General features: G+C 41.8%; 1 protein-coding gene across 5 annotated transcripts; it reads right to left on the minus strand.

The window, feature by feature from the left end:
* Positions 1 to 192: 192 nt before the first annotated feature.
* On the minus strand, positions 193 to 20,388 carry LOC108148711 (neurexin-1). Of its 5 annotated transcripts, none has more exons than XM_017275875.2 (13): positions 18,419 to 20,387; positions 17,304 to 17,777; positions 16,930 to 17,241; positions 16,747 to 16,863; positions 16,305 to 16,689; positions 15,869 to 16,239; positions 14,951 to 15,071; positions 10,406 to 10,553; positions 9,055 to 9,812; positions 8,401 to 8,751; positions 8,136 to 8,326; positions 6,140 to 6,473; positions 193 to 4,240 (listed from the first exon to the last, which is right to left on the minus strand). In XM_017275875.2, exons 1-13 carry the CDS (start codon positions 19,331 to 19,333, stop codon positions 3,171 to 3,173), a joined length of 5,547 nt encoding a protein of 1,848 aa, XP_017131364.1. In that variant the 5' UTR covers positions 19,334 to 20,387; the 3' UTR covers positions 193 to 3,170. The 5 variants fall into 5 exon arrangements, with proteins under 5 accessions (XP_017131364.1, XP_017131361.1, XP_017131363.1 ...); XM_017275872.2 differs by having other exon boundaries at positions 6,140 to 6,494; positions 8,091 to 8,326; XM_017275874.2 differs by having other exon boundaries at positions 8,091 to 8,326; positions 14,960 to 15,071; positions 18,419 to 20,386.
* Positions 20,389 to 21,101: the final 713 nt, after the last annotated feature.

Below are 21,101 nucleotides of genomic sequence, written 5' to 3' on the forward strand. Positions count from 1 at the left end.
CTTATCGAATTTGTATCGAATGATTGGCGCGAAATTTCAAAATGAATTATTATTTAATCAATCGACTTCAAAACAAGTGTAACTTTAAAGTATTTATAATTTTTAGAAAACGAAGCAAGAGGTGACTATGAGCATAAATTTCTTGACTTACTCAATGGCAGATACACTTCTTTCAAAAAATAACACTTAATATTTTTTTCAATTATATTTTTATTGTATTTATTATATGCAATGTTATAATTCTGTGTTTTGTCAGTCATTCTGTATTTGTATGCGTTTTACAATTTTTGTATTTTTTTTGTTTTTCTCGTAAATTATAAAATCTAACACAAAACAAAGCAATTTCTTTAACAATCACTGCCGCTACATATACATACACGTTACAATTTGTTAAATATATATATAAGTAGGCACAGCTCAAGCGCCGCGCGTCCAATACATGTTCATATACATATTCTCTGTTATATGTGGGGGTGTTGTGTGTGTGTCGGTTTATATATATGTATAGATTAGATAACAATGATATTAAGCCTAAGTAGAAGTAAGTTTTAGTACCGATACTCACGATCGTTTCTCGCACGCTCTGCTCCTTGACCTCTTGACCTCTTGAACTATTACGTTACATGCTTTAACTATGTTACTGTTACCCATACAACTAACTGTACTCGTCCTTTACGATCCTGTCACTATATCATACATACATAACATTTACCTTGACTTGCTTTTGATCTCTAATAAAATGTAATTTCTTGGGAAACAATGAAGAAAATCCTTCTTTTTTTCTGGGGGCGGATACATATATTTAATTCCCATTCTGGATTCAATATCGTGTGCTCGCTGATAATTCGCAAGGCAAATTTGTATAATTAGTTATATTTAATTTGGTTTTCTCTTGAATCTTGAAATGAATAAACGTTAGTGGTTTACTTTAAATGCAGAGTTTTCATTGTGCAGCATTAACATTGTGAAGAGATAGAGAGAAAGTTATCGGGAGAGAGTGTTACATATATAAGTGGGAATGGTTTTGGTTATCAACAGCGTTTAAAATTTGTGGTTTCTCGTTTGGTTTCATTATCAAATCGAAGGGACGTAATACATAATAATCATTGTTCGTTAGTTATACTCGTATATGTATATGTTGTATAGATGTACATTTATAAATAGTATAGTTTGGATGTATGCGTATATAATTGTGTTTTTGTCTGCCTATGTACTGTGTTTCGCTATGTACTTGTATGTTAATTGTAATTGTCCTAGGTGTTCATTTCAGCTAGATTCGCTAGTTTGTCTCGTGATTTCGCCTTTCGCTTCCTTTTTTGTATACAAGTTAAGGGTTTAAAAAACTCGAAAATATATCAAAAGTTTTTTGAAATGCAGTATATATGTTGTTTTAGTTTTTAAATGTATATATATTCGTGTATATATAGTACTTTCCTAGGTATATACAGCATACCTCGCCTTTTTTTCCATTAAGAATTTGAGAGAAGTATGTCCAGTAATTTCGCTAGTGTTCAAATGAGTGACTTTGGGAGTGCGTGTGTGAGGTGAGTGTGTGCGTGTGCGTGTATTAGTTAGTATATCGAGTGTATATAGGTATTTTGTATATCTAATCCAAAATGATACACTAATTGGTATTGATAATGAAGCAAAAATTTGAATATAGCTCTTCAAAATGATATATACGATTATAGATGTATACAGAATTTAAGGGCCGCTTGCGGAAAATCGAATCTCGCTTCTGTATGTGTGCTGGTGTGTCTGTCTGTGTAGGTGTAGGCGTGTGTGGGTGTGTGGTGTGTCCTGGTGACTGCAGATTGTGTATACGTCACGTTGGCTTCGAAAAATACGCTTAAAGCTGCTATAATACTGTAAAATTGTTGCTTGATTTCGTTTTCGTCCTCGTTCTCTCGACGGTAAAGTAATGTTCGCTCACATTGATTAGCAGTGGTAGTAGAAAAGCTAGGTAGGTTCGCTTCAGTGTTTTTTTTTAGAGTGTCGCGTGTTTGGTGTGTGTGATTGTGTCTAGTGTCTTGTCTTTTTCTTGATATGTCTGAGTTCATATTGCACGCAGGTCGGTGACAATATATAGTCTCAAATACATATAAAAAGTATATGTGTTGGGCTCGGGAGTGGAAAAGACTAACACAAAGTCGCATTGAGTTGCTGCACGCAAACGAAAAAGTCGCATCACGTATACGTCAACCAAATCGTGGGTATCTACTGTGTCCTCCGTATTTTCTTTTGTCTTTGATTTCATGGTTAGTTAGTATTCAGTATTATCTCATTTACATTTTAACTAATTAAAGCCGGTTTCAATTCAACAAACAATCTGTAGCATAAATTCTTGCATTCCTCACTATTATTTAATTATTATTATTGTAGTCAACAAATGATCTTGTCTCCTACGTTTACAGCACCACATTTTGTAACTTTACACGCGAAGAAAAATGACTCATTCAGAACCTCATTACTTTACGTTTACATATAAATATATATATATATATTTAAGTACGTTTATATTGAATTTCTGCTAAGTTGTTTAGTTTGTTTGGTTTTTTTTTTTTGCTAGAAGATTTGCCGTTTAATTGGGTTCTCCTCTTGCGAACTTTTCATAGCATACTTTGTGGCGAAATATTTTACACAATTACTTGATTGGCTAGTGGCATAATTTGATCGTAACGTTGTGATATATATAATATATATAGTTTGTATTCGTTTAGTGTAATTCATATGCTTATTCGCTGATGGATGTGGCTTGGCTGCTCCAGTGGCTCCAGTGGTAGATCTCTACTAGCAAGTCTTTGAAGTTGAAGCTATAATTTCTTAGGCGTAATCTAAACGTTACTCTTTAGGGTGAACCAATGCTCCTGGCCAGATGCACTTGTCTAAAGTATTTGCGTGTCTATCTGCTTGCTGCTAACGCTATCAGCCATCGTTTATTGGTTATTATTATCCTTGCCTTTCCGTTTGTACACCCAGTGTCCGACGTCTAATTGTTTAATTAACTTTATGAGGCTGCTAAATAAATATATATATTTATATACGCTTATGTGTGTTTGTGTGTGTGTGTTCGTGTATGTATCTTAGGGGGGACTTTCACTTTCGGCTCGCTTTGCACTATTTGCATTTATTGCTAATTTGACGATAATTCCTTGCGACCTTTCATCGCCTTACACATACCACTCCTTGACGTCCTTGGAGTCTCGCTTCTTGGCCTTCGGTTGGACTAGGCCCGCCATCTGGGGTCGTCCATCGCTGCCGTAGCCCAGTGACCCACTTCCGCTGGACATCATGCCGCCGCCGCCGCCTCCTCCATTTCCGTTTCCATTATGGCCATTGTGCATCTGCTGTTGGCCATGATGCTGCTGATGTCCTGCTCCTCCGCCACCCGCTCCTAATCCTCCCCCTCCTCCTCCGCCCTGCAGGTGGTGCTGCCTTTGCTGATGGTACGATCCATTGGTGCTGGTATTCCCGAGCAGGGCGGCATTGGGATTGTGCGAGCCGTAGGCAGCGGCCTTCTCACTCTCCGTCTTGTAGCCACGATCCCCGTTCGATTTGAGCCACAGGACCAGCAGGATAACCAGCACCACTGCGATGAGTATGCCCGCCACTATGCCAATGATCATGGCCGTGCGCTCCTCCTCGATCGAGTTGATCCTGCCGCCCTTGCTCTTCGGCCGATAGTTGTTGTTCATGTTGGTGTTGTAGGTGTTCCCGCCATAGGGCCCGTATGGTGGGGGATCCTGCGGCGGAATCGGAGGCGGTAGGGGTGGCAGTGGATGGTGCTCATCGGGCAGCTGCATGCGATCGTGGTCATGGCGTCCGGATCCGCCCAGGCCGCCACCTGCCACATACACATCGTATGTGGTGGTGTCCCGCTCCGTGACCGTGCTCCGGATCTCCGGCGGCGGAGTGGCCTGCGTGGTGGTGGTTGTAGAGGTCGTGGACGTCGAACTGGTGCTCGTGCTGGTGCTGCTGCTGGTGGCCCTCTGCGTAGAAGTGGTGGCCACACTGCTGCTTGTGCTGCTTACTTGTCCCGGCGTGCTGCTTCCCGATACTCCCGATCCTGATCCGGATCCGGATCCTCCGCTGCTGCTGCTCGACGACTGCGTGGTGGCATAGGATGGGGTACTGCCGCTCATGCTGATGGAGCTGCTACTGCTGCCATGATGTTGCTGCTGCTCGGTGGTCACATCGCTGCGTCCCGTGGTGGTTATCGGCACCAGCTCATTGTTGGACTCTGCAAGCAGTCGTTTGGGGTTTATTCAAGTGTTCGCAAGTGGGTGCTCTATGTACATGTTTTTGCAGTTGTGTGTGATCAGTGGTTTTATTGCTATCCTAATTTGTACTCAACCCCATTATCCAAGAAAATTATTGTAAAATTAAAAATTAAGTTGAAGAAAGAAGCCTTTTTTAATGAAAATTGGAATATTTACGCAGGTTAGATTACATAGCTTCTCTTTCAAACAAATGTAAAATTAAAAAAGATCATATACTTTAAAAAAATTATTAAATATTTAAATCAAAATCCTTGTTAATTTATGGCTTCAGTTGTTTTCATAATTTAAAAATGTCAATTTATCTTCGTATGAAAATAAAATCATAAAATGCTCTTTTTTTAACCAAAAGAATTTAATTTCTTTTAAGAGCATTTAGGTCCTAACTATTCAAAAGATAGCTATAAATACAAAATTCGAACTTGTAGTGGTACTTTTCCCCCCGAAAATCATTTGAACCGCCAGTTGTGCTTTGCATTTTTATAGTTTATTCAACACAGTTAGAGAGGATAGAGATTTGTAGATATTTTGAGATATGTTAAGGTGTGTCATTCTTGCTTTTTTTTTTGGGTGCTGGACATTCAATCTTTTCGCACGATATGTACAAATTGGAATTGCAAGAACAGTAGAACTATGCAATCGAGGGAATAAATGTGAAGGAGAAGGAGAAGGAGAAGGAGGAGGAGAAGGAGGAACTGAACTGGGAAAATCACTTCTTACACTGCAGACGCTGCTTTTATCGCTACTATGTACAAAACATATACATCTTCGATCGGGGCACTCATGTACTATATATATATTTATATATATATATATATATATTTACTGAGTCCTTGTTATGCTTAACCCTTATCGCTTAACGCTTAACCCACTCTCACTCAACCAAAAACCCTTGCCAAATGATCGGTGTGGTTGTTGTTGTTGTTCTGGTTGTTATAGTTGTTGTTCTGGTTGTTGTTGTAGTTGCACTATTTTTTTCAGTTGCTGTTGCTGGTGGTTTAGCTCTCGTTAATGCTAGAGTTAGTTATACAGTTTAGACAGAGAGGTCTAGTTGGAAGCTTAGCCTAAGTGCATTGCTTTTTGGTTGCATTTGGTTGTATTGCTTATGGGAATTTACAGAGTATCCATGGCGCGATCACAGTCAGAAATATGAAGGCGATTTCACATTCTGAAAGAGACACATAAGGCGTACTCGTTGTCAGTTCAAATTAGAAGGCAATCGATCATCAGCAACAGGTGGAGATGAAGGATATAGGCGACGATTTAATTGCGATGCATTTTTTTTTTTTTTTTTTCATATTTTTTAGTTTATCTGGACTGATTTCTGAGCTGAGATGACACGGCGATTTGATTGATTTTGGTTTCTGGTTGGGTTGATGCATTGCGAGGGGTGCGATAGAGGCGATATATATCTGTTTATATATATATACATATAAATTCAGAGCTGATTGGCTGTTTGGATGTATTTGTGTAAGCTGTCAAAGCATTGGCGTTGCAATTCGGCACAAACCTAACTTCCTCGATCTCCGTGGAGCATTGAACAAAACTGAAAAAGGCAAAGCGTCACTAGCTAAACGGTTATGCGGTTATATAAGTAGAGCTTTTGGAGATTATAGTACATAACTCGAACTGGAACTCGAACACAACTGAACACCCACAGAGCTTAATCGTTAGCACGTACTCTACTTTACTATGGCAGTGTACACCCTGCGTATACTTAACTTGAACTTCGAGTGGGACTAGCTAATGTCTGTGATGAAGTGTGTGTGTGTGTTTGTGTGGTGTCTATTGTCAAGTGTTTTTCCGTGATTGATCCAAATGCCAATGACGAAATGAGACCAACCTCTACAATCAACACTCACCTGAACCCCGGGCCGTGCTCGTCGAGGTGAACTGCTCTGTGGTCTCGCCGTAGTCGCCGGATCCATGGACGCAGTCCTCATCGTCGCAGGCCCGCTCCGTGCCATTGGTGTTGCCTCCACCGCCACTGTTATTGCCACCCGTGCTCAGGCTATTTCCCTGCTGGGAGGTGGTTGTCTGCTTGGTGGGCGGCACATATACCGGCGTTATCAGATCATCTCCGCTTCCGGACTCAAACGGTGGCGTGCACTCGTCCTCGTCATCGCCACGACATCCGGATCCGGCTCCCGAGAAGATCAGATCGTCCAGCGCACCCGGATAACCACTCGCCGGCGTCTGTCGAGTAGAGTTCAAAGTCTAATTTTACTTCAGTTGATCTGGCGGCAGCCGGGCCAAGCGATAATTATTGTATGGGTTTTGTTAACTGGATTAGTAAGTTGGTTAGGTGCTGTTTGATTAAGTATATATGTATGCGTTGGTGTGTAGAGTAGAGAAAGCCAGAGGAGATCGTAACTGGACTGTCTTTAAAAAGTTTCAAATCTCAAAGAAATTAATTACCTTACTTTGTGATCATTTTATATTTTTTTGAATTTAGGCAGTCTTAAATATTCTGGCTTCCGAAATCTTAAAGTTTTTCACATAGCTTCATATAATTTCTAAAGAATTTAATATAAAGACTAAAATATGAATCAATAGTAATTGATTAGATGACAGTCCCAATATTTAACGACTTCTTCCAGATTTACTTCTTAAAACTATTTTTAATTTAAAGAAAATAATAATTTTTAAGAAAATAAAGGTGTTTTAATATCTATTACTTTTTAATAATTTTTGAATTTAGAAACCCAATAATACTTTCAAGTTGTATAGTCTAAAACAATGTGGCTTTGACGGATATCTTTAAAGTAGTTTTCCATTGAGGCATCAAATTTCGGGAATTCAATTAAAGTAATTACGATATTTATCAAGTACTTAAATAATCCAAGCATTTTACTTTTCTTACTAAATTGGTACTCAATTTAATTCGTGTTGTTTAGTAAATACCTACTTAAACAAATTTGATATTCTGGTATGTTTTTTTCGATCAGTGAATTTGAAGTAAAAATATAGGTGGTTATTTAATTATATTTAGTTTCGACCTTTCTTAACCATTATAATAACATCTCCAATGGCTTTCACATACTGTTTTGTGCTTAAGTATAGTTGTGTTTGATGTGAGCTTTGATTAGAGTCATGCAGCATAAGTGCGACGAGTTCTAGTGCATAGTAAATCGTATTGGTTTATATAGCTGAGTATATATTCACAGTTATTGGTTAATGTGCTGTGCAGCAATGGAAACAAATTCAGGAAACTCAAGTGGCTGGTTAGTGGAAAATCTGGCAATTATCTTTAAGTACAACAGTTTTTTTTTTTTTTATTGGTGCGTGAAAAGCGTTACAGTAAAAAAAGAATGGCGCCCGAGGGAAATCATAAAGTCAATTCAAATGCAGCGTTTACACTAGACAAATACAGTTAGTTAGCTAATACTTTTGGTTTAGTTGGAACGGTTAACGTTTTGTACTGAATGTCGAACCGAATTTCCCGGATTTGATTATGATGACGATGACTTCAGTGTACAGATGTAGTTACATTCGATACGGTTAACGGTTATGCATTTCAAAATAATTCAGGATTGTGCTTGGGAAAAACTGTACATTATTCGAATGGGATATCGAATTTTCGGAGGTGCAATCAAATCTTGTCAAATCAATTTTGGGAAAAGGGGTTCCACAAACTTATGAAGCGGATTAATACAATAATTTTGCTTAGATTTTCTTTTTTTTTTGTTTTTTTTTTTTTTTGGTTTTAATTAAAGAAAGAATTTTGAATAAAATTGGTTTACGATGAGAAAAATACTTGGAAAGTTGAAAGTTGAGAGGAATTGAAATAAAATTTCAAATAAATTCCCTAACCTGCTGCATTCTCTGCAGATCATTTCTATCTAATACTCCAGTTACCAATTGAACATCTCCGCGGATGGTGATATGGGGGTCGCGTTCGACGGCCAAGTCCAGAATGCGCAACTTGTTCACCGACAGTCCGGCAATCACGCCGGCGAACGGTCGCTCAATGCGATTGCGACCGTTCCGACTGAACTTGCCGCCGACCTGAACGTTGGACATGGTATTGAACACGGTCGAATGGTGGCCTGCAAGAGTCGTTGAAGAAGATCGAAATGCCATTAGATACCCCCTAATGATAGCCCATCCCACATCCACTTACTCTGCGGCGTGAGTGCCTGCACATTGTAGTCGTCCAGCTGGAGCGTGGCATTGCCTCCCTTCCGCTGGAACCTCACCACATGGTAGGCATTGTCGTTCACCTTCGTCCCGATCTCGCCCAGCGGCAGGTCCACGCTCCCAATGTTGTACACCATGAAGATGTTGCCCTCCACAATCTCCAGCTCCATGTAGTCCTGCGTGGTGGCGCTCTCCACCCGCAGGAGCACCGCATCCGGCCTTGTCGTTATGAAGCCCAATGCAATGTTGTCCTCCTCGGTGTCAGCCTGTGCGTTTTCGGGGAATGCGTACTGCACCATGCCCTTGTTGTTGCCAAACTCATAGGCTATCGATTCTGCAAGTAAAAGGTTTTAAATCAGAAAACTCGGCATTCAAATAAATTTAGATGGCACCTAAATCTATGTTTGCAGATATTTTAAAATCTTATTTGTTATATATTATATTCATTAAACTTTACGGTATATATATTTTGGATAAGTAAGATATAAAATAATGTTTATATTAAAAAAAACAGTAGTAAATTTATATATATTTCAATGGTGAGCAAATAGCTTAAATTGAATTATGAATTATCAAAAATTTTAGAGATTTGTATGGCACCTTTAAGTGCCACCTAGATTTTCCCTCCCCAAATTACCATCGTAGCAGGTGGGTCCTGTGTAGGAGGTCATGTCGCACTCGCAGGCGTAGGCATTCCACTGCTGCACACAGTTTCCCCGATTGGCACAGGCATTCTGACTGCACTTGGTGGGTCCCTCGCAGCCAGTGACCACCAGGGAGCTGGGAACCACTGCATCGCTGGTCAGCGAGGGAGAGGCATCGCCCAAGTCCAAGGAGGCCAGACAGCCCTCGAAGCCAGACCTCGAGGAGATCGAGGCCGGCAGCTTGGAGTACATGTCCTTGAAGACGCCGCCAATGTACAGGATGCCCGCCAGCTCCAAGTGCATATTGTTTCCAGTCAAACTAATGATCTCGAAGGAGTCATCCACGGTGAGCGTATGGGTTTTGGGTCCCGGACGCCTGATGCTGACCTGATGCCAGCGGTTGTCGTTCATGTGAATGCGGGACTTGTCCCTCATCGTCACCGGTCCATCGCCCAAATCGAAGGTGTAGTGTATGTGCCCATTTACCAGTTCCACTGCCACGAAGTCATTGCGTCGTCCGCCATTGAAGACCAGCAAGCCATTGGGTTCCACTGTCTTGAAACGGAAATCAATGGAGATGCTGTTGTAGGCCTTCAACATGGCCAATCCCACGTAGGAGTGCTTGGAGCGGAAGGTGGCCGCATGGTAGGGCTGTCCGGCCGGAGAGTTCACGAAGCGGGCCGTTAACTTGAAGGTGGCACTGGGCAGAGCCGAGAGCTCCGGTCCCAGGCTCTTGGCAATGTCCAAATAGCTAAGGGGAAAAATTTTCAAAAATAAGGATTTAACAAGAAAGGAAGCAAACTTCGCCAAAATGAAGATTTAATACTCTCGCAGTCTAAAAATGAATACGAAATTATATAAAACCATCTTTGCATCTTAATAGATGCAAAAACAAAGATATTTTGATTATTCTTCAAAAACTACCAAATTTTTCAAGTTTGACCCGACCAATTATATGGCTGCTATATGATATAGTTATCCGATTGGCAAAATATTTAACTCGATCAGTGTTCTTTAAAAAAACTATGATTTGGAAAGGTATAAGAATATATATTTTGCACTGCGCTTGTCAGTTTGACATTTATAGGGTCTAGTCAACCGATGATAATCAAAACTCTAGAGTACGGTCTAAATACTAAAATTTATTAATACCTGAATTATATACGATTGATAAAATTTCAAGTTTAAACTTTTTAAAATTATATATACAAACGGTATACACAAAAAAGTCAAGCCGATCAAGAATATATATACTTTATAAGTGCGGGAATGTTTTTTTTACAGCAGTGCATTCTTTTGACTAAAATATAATTAAAAAACCAATTAGATTACACCAATACCCACCGCTGGCCATTGAAAACCAATCCCTGCATCTGGCCCACAAAGTTCGGCATGGTGGAGGTCATCTGGATCTCCTCCTCGGCGTGGAAGAGACCGCCCAGGTGGATCGAGCGGATCTCCATGGTGCTGTGGCGGCCCAGGATCGTTTCGGCTGTGGAAGGAACATTTCCAAAAACAAGAGATGGATAAAACTCGGTGGCCTCGCCATTGGGGGTTGTCTGGCCGGGATCGGCCTTGCTCTAAGTTGTTGACTAGGCGGAGTACCGTTTACATTGGTTACATATGGTTATACGTTGTTTGGGTAGATATATATATATATATTTATAGAGGTAGTTGGGTTCGAGTAGTATATGGAGTATAGTTGGTGACAAGAAGCACATACGCATATGTAGTCAAAGAGTATATAAGAGTATAGAGTAGATATAGGTATGCGGTTTTAGTAGACATAGATCTAGTTGTTTTGTTTGGTTCATAGATTTTTTCAAGCATTTTGTATTTTATTCACTCGACAGGTGGCTGAATGTAGTTGAAATTCGATTGGAGTATTGTTGTTATTGTTATTTAGTTTGTTGCAGCTTGGTACATTCTAAAGAAAGGTGCAGATTACAATACATACAATGTACTGGTACGGATAGTAGTTATAGTTGTTAATTAAGACAAAACGAAATCGATAATCGAAAATCGAAAATCGCTGCCACAGCGCAAACCAAAGGAAAGTAAGTAAAAGTAAAGAGTTCGCTAAAGTTGGTTAGATAAGTTAAGTAAGTTAGTTGGTGCGCATTTTGTTCTGGTTTACATACGAATATGCATTTGGTTGACATTTGAATGTATCATTTTCTTAGACTAGTTTTGGTGTGTGAGATACATTTTCAATACGATTACGGTGGCGGTGACTTTTTAGATAATTTCTTCCCAGCTGTGCGTGTGAACCGAGGAAAATTATAAATATGAGAAAAACATTTTACTGAGGCAACAACCTACGGTCTATAAATGGTAACTGAAAAAGGTCAATATCGGGGTAATAACCAGGATAATTGAAAACGAAAACGAAACCGAAACCGAAATAATAATTCGGAAATTTGCTTAACGACATTGAACTAAACATCGATGGGTATCGTATTGGGTATAAACTGTCCATGTTTCATGTTGATGTTAGTGTGTTAATCTGTGCCCTAGAGAGCTCTGGGTGTGTGTGTGTGTGTGTTTCGACTAAGTCTAAGTTAATAAGGGTGCATTAGCCTTAACGAGCGGCCACATTGCGCATACGACGCGTTGGCCCACCGAATGATTGACATCTTGACATGCAAATGACTGCGGCGACAGAGACAGAGAGATAGAGAAATAGCAAGAGCAAAAGAGTTAGCTATAGAGCTGGAGAAAGAGACGGGGCGATGGGGCGGTGGGTGGTATTCAGGGCGTCAGTCGAAGTAGGCCACTGTTGTTGCAGCTGGCAATTTGGCGCATTTACAGTTACTTATTCATACACTTGAATGGCTGAGTGGGCGGACTGAGTGATACGATGCGATGGCGAGCGAAACGATATACGATATATATAGTACGAAAAACAAAGATATACACTATTCACACTGTACAGGGCTAGCCCGATTCGGGTTCAGACTGGGGACTTTGTGAGCAGGACATGCGGTTGTTGGCTATATCATTCCTGACTGACAGTCATTTTGCTTGTTATTTTATAAATATTATCGTGGTTTCATTGCTGCTGCTGCTGCTTGTTTTTTTTTTTTTTAGGTGCTCACATGCAAACGCGTCACGTGTGTGTGTGAGTTTGTTTTTGTGCAACGGTGCTTGACAGAGTGTGGGTGTGTGCCTGTGCAGGAGTGCGAGACTTCCACTTTACGGTGTGTGAGTGTGTGTGTTTTGGTCGAGGCAGGAGCAGGATCAGGCTATAAAGAAAACTCCTATATGAATTCATTTAATTTGTTAATTACTTAATTTGCTTTCCTAAATAACTCCATGTTTAAATTTTATAATTTTTTCAAAGCCTTAAAAAGCAATCGTTTTAATGAAATGCACTTAGATGACTAACGATAATTTTCATTGAAAGTTTAGGAATCAATTTGACTAATGATTCAAACATAATAATAAAATTCGTTTAAATAACAAATGACATTAGCAAATTTCATCATTTTTTCATTAAAAGTAAAGTAATCAATTTGACTAATGATTTATTTTCCTTGTTCCTATCATTAGCTTTAAATCAATCAATCTTTCTTCAGAGCTAATGAGTTACCCAATTAATGAAAACATTATTATGACTAACTCATATCGATCTGACTATAGTTATTTTTCAGTCTAGCCATCTCCATCGCCTGCCTTTCGTTACTTCTCTATTTTCAGTTGTTTGCTTTTATTTTCATTTTGGACACACTTACACAACAAGAATCTAATTTTACGTGAGACACGTTAGGCTTGATTAATTAGTTGCAATTTGGTTGCGGTTGCGGTATTGTTGTATTGATGTTTACGATAGTTGAGTTTACTTAACACAAAGCTAATTACATATTAAATGGTGCAAAATTACAGCCCTGGGCGCTTTCAAACATTGTTTTGCCCTCTCGTCTCAAGAAGCCACGGCTAATGCCATTTTGCAATGGTACTCCATCCCATCCCATCCAATCCAATTCAATCGCAATCGCAATTTGCCGATAGCGTGACTTGCATCGAGCGATTTGGGCAAAAAAATGTTTCACCGAGTTCTTGCGTGTCGATTTTTTTCTCTCGCCTAAAACATGAAACGAAAAACGATATTGTACTTGTACATTGAAATTATTTACGTTGCGTTTTCTCGTCATTTTGCATTGTTGTTGTTCGCCTTACTCATTTTTGCTTTATTGTATTTTATTTTTGCTCTCTTGCTCGCATTTCGCTTTTTAGTTTCGAAAGAAGGTCATTTAGATCACGTTCGTGATTAGGGAATTGCATTTGCATTCGCATTTGACATTGTTATTACTTGTTGTTGTGGTTAAACACCATGGTTGTTGTTCGCTGTTCTACATTCGGTAGACGTCTGAAACAAACACCTTTTAACGTTAACATACCGCACGTGTCGTTTAAGTTAAGGTACAGCAATTATTTAAATTATTTTCATTGTTTAGATTATCATAGGACTGTAAACGAAAACTCTTTTTCAGATAAAATATTTACAGAACAAAAGAGAAAACATAAAATGAACAAGTAGTTTGCTCTTAAGTTGTTGAGTTTGGCTCGGGATGATACTTTGGAATACAAAATAATATGTTATAAAATTCCCTTAGCCATCAACTCGCTAACTTAACAAGGAGCAACTTTATAACCAAAACAATATACATAACTCGATAATCAAGGACAAAACAATTTACAAGACAATCAATATAATGGTATTTAAAACACTTAAGGCTGAAACTTTACAGCTGTCCAACTTTCTTTGCTTTCGTATTTACGCTTATTCGATTACAATACTTTCTATGTGGGCTTAGGAATTGGAGTTGAATTGTAATTGGAATTGAATTGGCAATCGTAATTGGGAAATCAAACAAAGTAAGTATTGCAAATAAAAACACAACATCGAGATGTTTGAAAGAGTTTTGAGAGAGGAACTTACAAGAGCAAAATATATAAAAAATCATTACGAATGAGTTAGTTGAAGATGCAACCGAAGGACACCCATCTGATGGGTTCTTCTTCGATGGTACGATGATTTAAACAAACTTTCAGAGAGGCGTACAATGTGTGGAATGGTGTGGATGTGGAGTCGGGTGTCTTATGATGTTCAAACTATATATTGCAGATGCTTAACGATGTTCTGAGAGATAGATACAGAGCGAGGTAGACATAGGTGGATAGTTGATGAGAGCTGTCTAGAACAAGTCAGTTTATCATCTTCATCATCATCATCATCAATTAGAGTAAGGAAGTTCGAGAAATGTTTCATGAGAAATGAGAGAGAAATAAACTTGCTAAATACTTTTCAATTTTCTTCGATAGTTTTCCTTCTTTTTTTTCGGTTGTATTTTTACTGCATATTGTTTAGGTGTAATCGCATGTGTTCGTATGTGTGCGAGTTTGTGAGACTGTGTTGGTGTGAGAATCGTTGTTAACTGAAAAGCTCTCAAATGAAAAAGTTTAAGTGAAACTTAAAAACGGAAAACGCGCCGCTGACTGCACTTTCCTTTCATATTGATTTTTTTACTTCTTTCTCTTTTTTTTTTCTTTTTCTTTTTCTTTTTCCTTCTTTATTTATTATTTTTATTTGCTTGCTTGTATCTTTTTCTTGAGATTTTCGGCTCCTTTTAACTGCCCTGAAGGACCTTTACACACCATCCTGCGAATAAGGGGGGCATTCCTACTTGAACTTGAACCTGAACGGCGGTGCGTGGAGCACCTTTTCATGGCTCGAAAGCATGGAAACTCATCGCTGGTGGGGGATGTTCCCAGGTACTTAGGTAGGTTGTCGATTGATTGGTTGGTTTACTTGGTTTAGTTGGTTTGGTAAAAAAAAACGACACGGCACGACACGTAGTAGGGCATAGATGTGCTGTTGATACATACATAACATACCCCTGACGGGGGGAGCCCCGTCGACTTGTAGCCGCAGATTGGAGGCTCTGCGCGAAAACCGGATCGTGTGCCAGTTGTTGTCGTTGAGCACCGACTGGCCGGCCAGCAGGTTCTGCAAGGGATTAGCACACGCTCATCAAACTGTCCCGAAGCCTGAGAAAATCGCCTTTAACCTTTCAGCGGCCTTGACTAAACGGAACGTGCTTGGAAACTTAAACAGTTTATCTCCACCAAATATGAATTTCTCAATAATAAAAATGAAAAAAAAATTATGTCACAAGCCTACCTTTACAATACAAATTTCAAAATTTAGCCACATAGACCAACAGTATAAAAAATCTCTTTTATAAAGAATTTAGAATTCGACCTAAAATCATTTATACTTTGTAAAATGTACATGTTCTTAAATATTTTTTAAATAATATTTTAAAATATACAAATAAACATACACCTAATACAATTTAGTATATTCTTAAGTACCTAAACCATTTATATTTTGTACATTTAACATCTTCAAAAATATACTTTAAACAATGGTTTAAAATGGCAATCAAGCTCTGATATTTTATAGAAATAAACCTACACCTAATTAAATTTTAAATATTCTTAAGTATCTAAAATATGCTTAAAATAATGATTTGAAATAGCTATCAGGCGTTGTCATTTGATAATACTCCTAATAAAATATTTTTAAATGTATTTTCCTAACTTTACCTATAACTCTCAAGAGAATAGAATATGAAAAAAATTCTTATGAACACATCTTACACATTTTCTTACGTAAAAAACAATAGAAAATTTTAAAACTTCTTAGGAAGTAGTTTTTACCCAGTGCGGAAAGTTAAAGGCGATTTTCGACAGTCAAGGACGAATGTGGTCAGTTCGAGAACCTCCTCCTGATTGACTCACCTTCTCGCGGTCGCTCAGCCGCACACTGGCCCGCACCCTTCCCGCCACCAGAGCGATCTCCAGCCGGTCCGGGGAGTTGGACTCGGCGCTGGTCAACAGCAGGAGTCCCGCCGGACGGGAGGTCTTGAAGCGGATCACCAGCTCCTCGGTCTGCGTCTTGGTGCCCTGTCCGTTGCCCAACCAGATGGTCATGTGCTGGCTGCCGTTGAAGGCCAGCGTGGCCAGTTCCCGGCCGCAGGTGGGTCCGCCGTACAAGGTGGCCGAGCAGTCGCAGATGGGTCGGTTCCAGCCCTCCAGGCAGGTGCCTCCGTTCAGGCAAGGATTGCCATTGCACACGTTGGCTTGCACGTGGCACGATGGCTTCACGGAGGCTGCTTCCCAAGTGGGTTACGGGTTAAGGATTATCCTTATCGCTGGCCTCGTGACTAGTACTCACCCGAATCCTGGACGCGTGCAAAGGCCGCTATATCGATTGCCTTGCCACTTAGCACCAGGTCACGCAAGCAGCCCACGAATCCCTGGCGCAAAGTGGCCGTCCAAATGGCCGCCGGCCAGGCCACGCTATTGTAGGCGGGTCCCACTCCGCCCAGGTACATGTGCCCGTCCAGCTCGAGGATGGTGCCGTCGCCGGGCGTCCGGAAGTCGTTCCAAACGCCATCCACGCTCACCTTGGCGTCGCGTCCATTCCGCCGCAGAATCAGGTCATGCCAGTCGCCATCGTCCACGCGACGTCGCGAGGCTCGCACCTTGGAGGCCCCGGATCCGAGGTCCAAATGGATGTAGATGTGGCCATTCAGCAGCTCGATAGCAATCAAGACGGGCTGAAGGATAAGCGAGTTAATTAAACACCTAGAGAACAACTTAGTAAGTCAACTCACATTCTTGGCTCTTGGCTGCTTGGATCCTGTAGCCAGGACAATGATGCCATTGGGTTCCTTGGTTCGGAACTTGAAGCTTATAGAACTCTGTTTGCCAGTTTCCCAAGGAGGCAGAACCTTTATAAAAATAGAAAAAATATTTATTAATAAAGTTCGTACATTTTCAAAGAGGTTATAGCTTACCAAATGCGATTCGCGTGTGGTAAAGGTCACGGGATCCTGTGGGTCGCCACTGGGGCACTGGTACTCCAGATTGCCAGCCACCTGGATGAGTTTAGATCCACTCTTGGCCAGGTCTATGAGGTTCAGATTCAACGTATCCGCCGAGAACTCCACTTTGCGCAGGCAGCCCACGAAGTTGGTGTGGACACGGGCGCCCAAAAGAGCCCTGGGATTGACGGCACCACCCACATAAACCCGCGAGGAGGAGAGCATGGTGAACTTGCCGGCGATGTGCGAGTGATCCGTGTACACATCGTCCACCACAGTGACCAACTGGGGAATAAAAAAAATCCCCTTTACCACCGAATACCAATTAAAACCTCATAGACACCCACCCTACAAAAGCTGGTGATGGAGGAGATCTCCTGGATGCGACGGTGCACGGTGACCTTGTGCCACTGGTGATCATCGAAGCGCACCTTCGACGGTTTGATGTGCATCTCCTGCTTGCCATTGGCCAAACCCATGGTCAACGAGACGCCTCCATCCCGCAGCGCCAGATTCAGATAGTCCGTGCCGTGGCCCGTGTAGAACAAGAGGCCATTGGGCTGGCGCGTGCGGAAGTAGAAGGATATGGCATCCTGGGCACTCACTATCGGCTCGGCGCCCGTCTGGCCCAAGTCGTACGAGAGGAACTGTGTACCGCGGAACGTTGCTTCCGATGGCGCCTTCTCCTTCTCACAATACTGGCCATCGTACTCGAGGTTTCGACACTCGCAAATTGGACCGGAATCAGTGGAGATGCAGATGCCGCCGTGCTGGCACGGATCGTTCCGCTCGCAGGCATCGGTAGTGTTGCCACGAACGCCCTACAGGATAAATTACAAATGATGTGGTATACATTTTATTGACTCATTCAGGTTAATGGGCTTAGAGATTTTTTAATTTCAACGGTGTCTGGAACGTATTTATTAACAAATGTTTCTTAATCGTTTTCTTGTGTAATGTAAACATGTAGAGAATTGACTGATTTTATCTATTTTATGTTTGATAACCATTCAAAGGTTGCCCATACTTATGGCTATTTAATCAGTGTAATAATAATGCGGGGAGCATATAAATATTATACAGTTTAATATTTAAGACACCTATCAAATTTAAAAGATTTTATTTTTTAATGATATTAAGTGATACTTGCGACAAGAACAGTATATAAGGATACATTTACAAAAGCAGTAAAATTGATTTCGATGAGGAAGATGTTTAAATCTAATGGTAAAATTAATTTTCAAATAGGTAAAATTAATTATCAAATAGGTAAAATTAATGTTTTTGGTGAAACTTTACTGAAATTTTCGATTTGTTAACCTTATATTGCTAATCTGAACAATGTTTTTAAAAAGACTCGCTAATTTTAACCTTATCTTTTTTTATAATTAAAATATCAGATATCAAAGTATCGTTAGGATAATATTGAGCCAAATTAAGAACTTGAGTGCAAAGGACTCACCCTGAGGGGTCTTTCGCGGGCGGGCAGTTCGCCGTGGTCGCAGGGCACATCGCCGCACTTGATGTCCCGCTGCTGCTTGATCTCCTGACGCCTGGTGGAGCCGCCTGGCTGATCCGCATAGACCAGGTTCCGGATGGCGCCCCGGAAACGCGGCTCGAAGATGACGCTGGGCAGGGCGAGCAGGGCCAGCTTGCTGCTGTACCAGTTGGGCATGCCGCCCACATAGACGTCCGAGTTGCTGGCGAACTTGCCGAACTGGAACTCCTTGCCCTTGGTGGACCGCTGCTGCGAGACTCCGTCGACGATGAGCGAGGTCTGCTCGTCGTTCCGCAGGACCTGCACCTTGTGCCAGTGGCCATCGTGCAACTCCCTGCCCACGGTGATGATCTGGGCTCCACCGCCCAGGTTGTATCTCAATCGGAGGGCTCCTTCCACCAGCTTCAGTTCGAAGAAGTCGTAGGTGCCACCGTCGTCGGTGTAGAGGACCAATCCGTTCGGCTGCTCCGTCTTGAACTCCAGCTCGAGCGTGCCATTCAGCCCAGTGTACCACTTGCGGAACGTGTAGAAGGAGTTCTGGGATCCGTCCAACTGGAAGCCGGCGCTGAGGGTCACGAAACTGGCCGCCAAGCTGACCAGCAGGGCGCTGACGATGAGCACGCGGTATGAGCGACGGTATTCCACGATCACGGGAGGCACTTGCTCGCTTCTCCGCCGACGACGGGCCTTGTTGAACCGCAAGTCCGGGGAGGCGAAGGCGGAGGCGGAGGTGCTGGAGGGGGAGGCGTGGCCGTTGCTGCGCTGGGCGGGCAGGAGCCTCAGCTCCTGCTGCTGCTGATGATCCCTGTCCATGGTGGCTGTCATGGCCGCGGGAGCATAGTTGTTATTCTGATATGTTGCACTATGTGGCGCCTTCATTCACACTCACAGGCTGCTCACCCTCACAGAGGCACCTACGCACGTTGCGCGCGTAAACGTAAAGTGGCACTCTCTCTCTCTCTCTCTCTCTAACACTCTATCACTTCTCGCGTATTCCAGTCCTTGAGCGCGAGCTTTCCGCGTGTCCTTGCGTTGGTGTTAGAGTCGAGAATCCGTTTTATCCGCGCCTGCCAAAAAGAGAGTGGGAGAGCGCGGGAGAGTGAAAGCTCGTTTGGGGAGCTAACAGGACTGTTTACGGTACTATTCCACTGTTAACTTCACTGCACTGATTTATGCTTGTAATTTCGACTGGTTTCTTGGTCCTTAATGATGGGCACCTTGAGTTTTTGACATTTCGTACACTTGATTTGCATAATGTTTGGCAAACTAATTAAAAACGGGCACATATTTCGCATTGGTACGGGGTCAGACAACCGTTACTCGGACAGCGGCGGCTGTACTGCCAATTCGGGGGGCCATGGTCTGGCCAAAAGCTCGCCGGATACCCCTGCCACCCGATTTCGTGGCGCTCACGAGCGCTTCAACGTACATGTACATACTAAAATTCGGAAAAATTTTTCACTGCATGTGGCGAAAAATTTTCTAAGCACCTCACACACCAAATGCCCCCAAAAAGGGCACTTTCTTGACTTTCTTCCACAGCCAGCTAATCAGTTATTTATGCGTATCGATTGATTTATTGATTGGGTACGTTTCATTTTTTGCACACACTTTGATCTCTGTTCAATTACACAATTTGTATTCCGTGGTATTTGGTTGCTTTTCTTTATGTAACGATTTGGACTGGCTTGTGGCACGGCGCTTATTCGTTTTAAGTGGGGAAAAGTAATTCTTGCTGATTTTTCGGTTCAATTTTGAGGGGTAGAAAAATTTTGTGTGTCGAAATTTGCTAAACAGCGCCTTCCGCTGCTCTGAGCTCCGATATCGATCCACGCTGCATTCACGACAAGACTGAACTGCAATTTCAAACTTAATTTCTTCGCACTGTTTCCAACGGATAACGAAAGCTCCGCCAGCTTATTCACAAAAAGCAATTGGCTCGGCCTAGACGACTGTCCAAAGGGCGCTGTAATGGGTGGGTGTTTGGGGATGGAGTAATGCTTATTTTACTTTTAAGTAAGTTAGCAAGGTTTACAGCAAAAGAAATTGAATAAATTCAACTTTTACTTTGATGTTCTTGGTTTTGCCCCAAAAGGTATGCTATGAACAATAAACGAACCCTTCACCTTTTGCGTAGTGTATGGGAATGCCAAAAATTAAAAGCTCGCTTACTTCGCACGAGGCATGCATATGCGTACTACTAACACACTCACACGCACACAAACCCACACACATATGTACACCAGCTGCCCACTCACACATGCGTAATGAGCGCAGAGCACGCAGGTTCATAACCTGCACCACTAATATGTGTTAGATTCCCACACGGATACACACACATACTCGTTGAGTGGGTGTCCTGTGGTCACACACTCTGCCACCCACACACTCATACACACTCACTATCTCTGAGGCGACCCGTGTAAATTCCTTGACATTTACTACGCAACTTCGACGAATCGGTGTCGAATTCGATTTGCATTTGCATTGGCAATGGAATGTTTGTTTCTGTAACCTCATTGTATGAGTGTGGGTGTGCCTCCCACTCCTCCCCATCTACTTCCTCCAGGAGAACAATTGCAAGGCCGTCGCCAACATTAATCGTCCTAGCCAGCTCATTAACTTGAGCACACCAATCACGCACTGA

The sequence above is a fragment of the Drosophila elegans genome, unplaced genomic scaffold (genome assembly GCF_018152505.1).
Source record: "Drosophila elegans isolate 14027-0461.03 unplaced genomic scaffold, ASM1815250v1 contig_468, whole genome shotgun sequence".
NCBI classification, from domain to species: Eukaryota; Metazoa; Arthropoda; class Insecta; order Diptera; family Drosophilidae; genus Drosophila; species Drosophila elegans.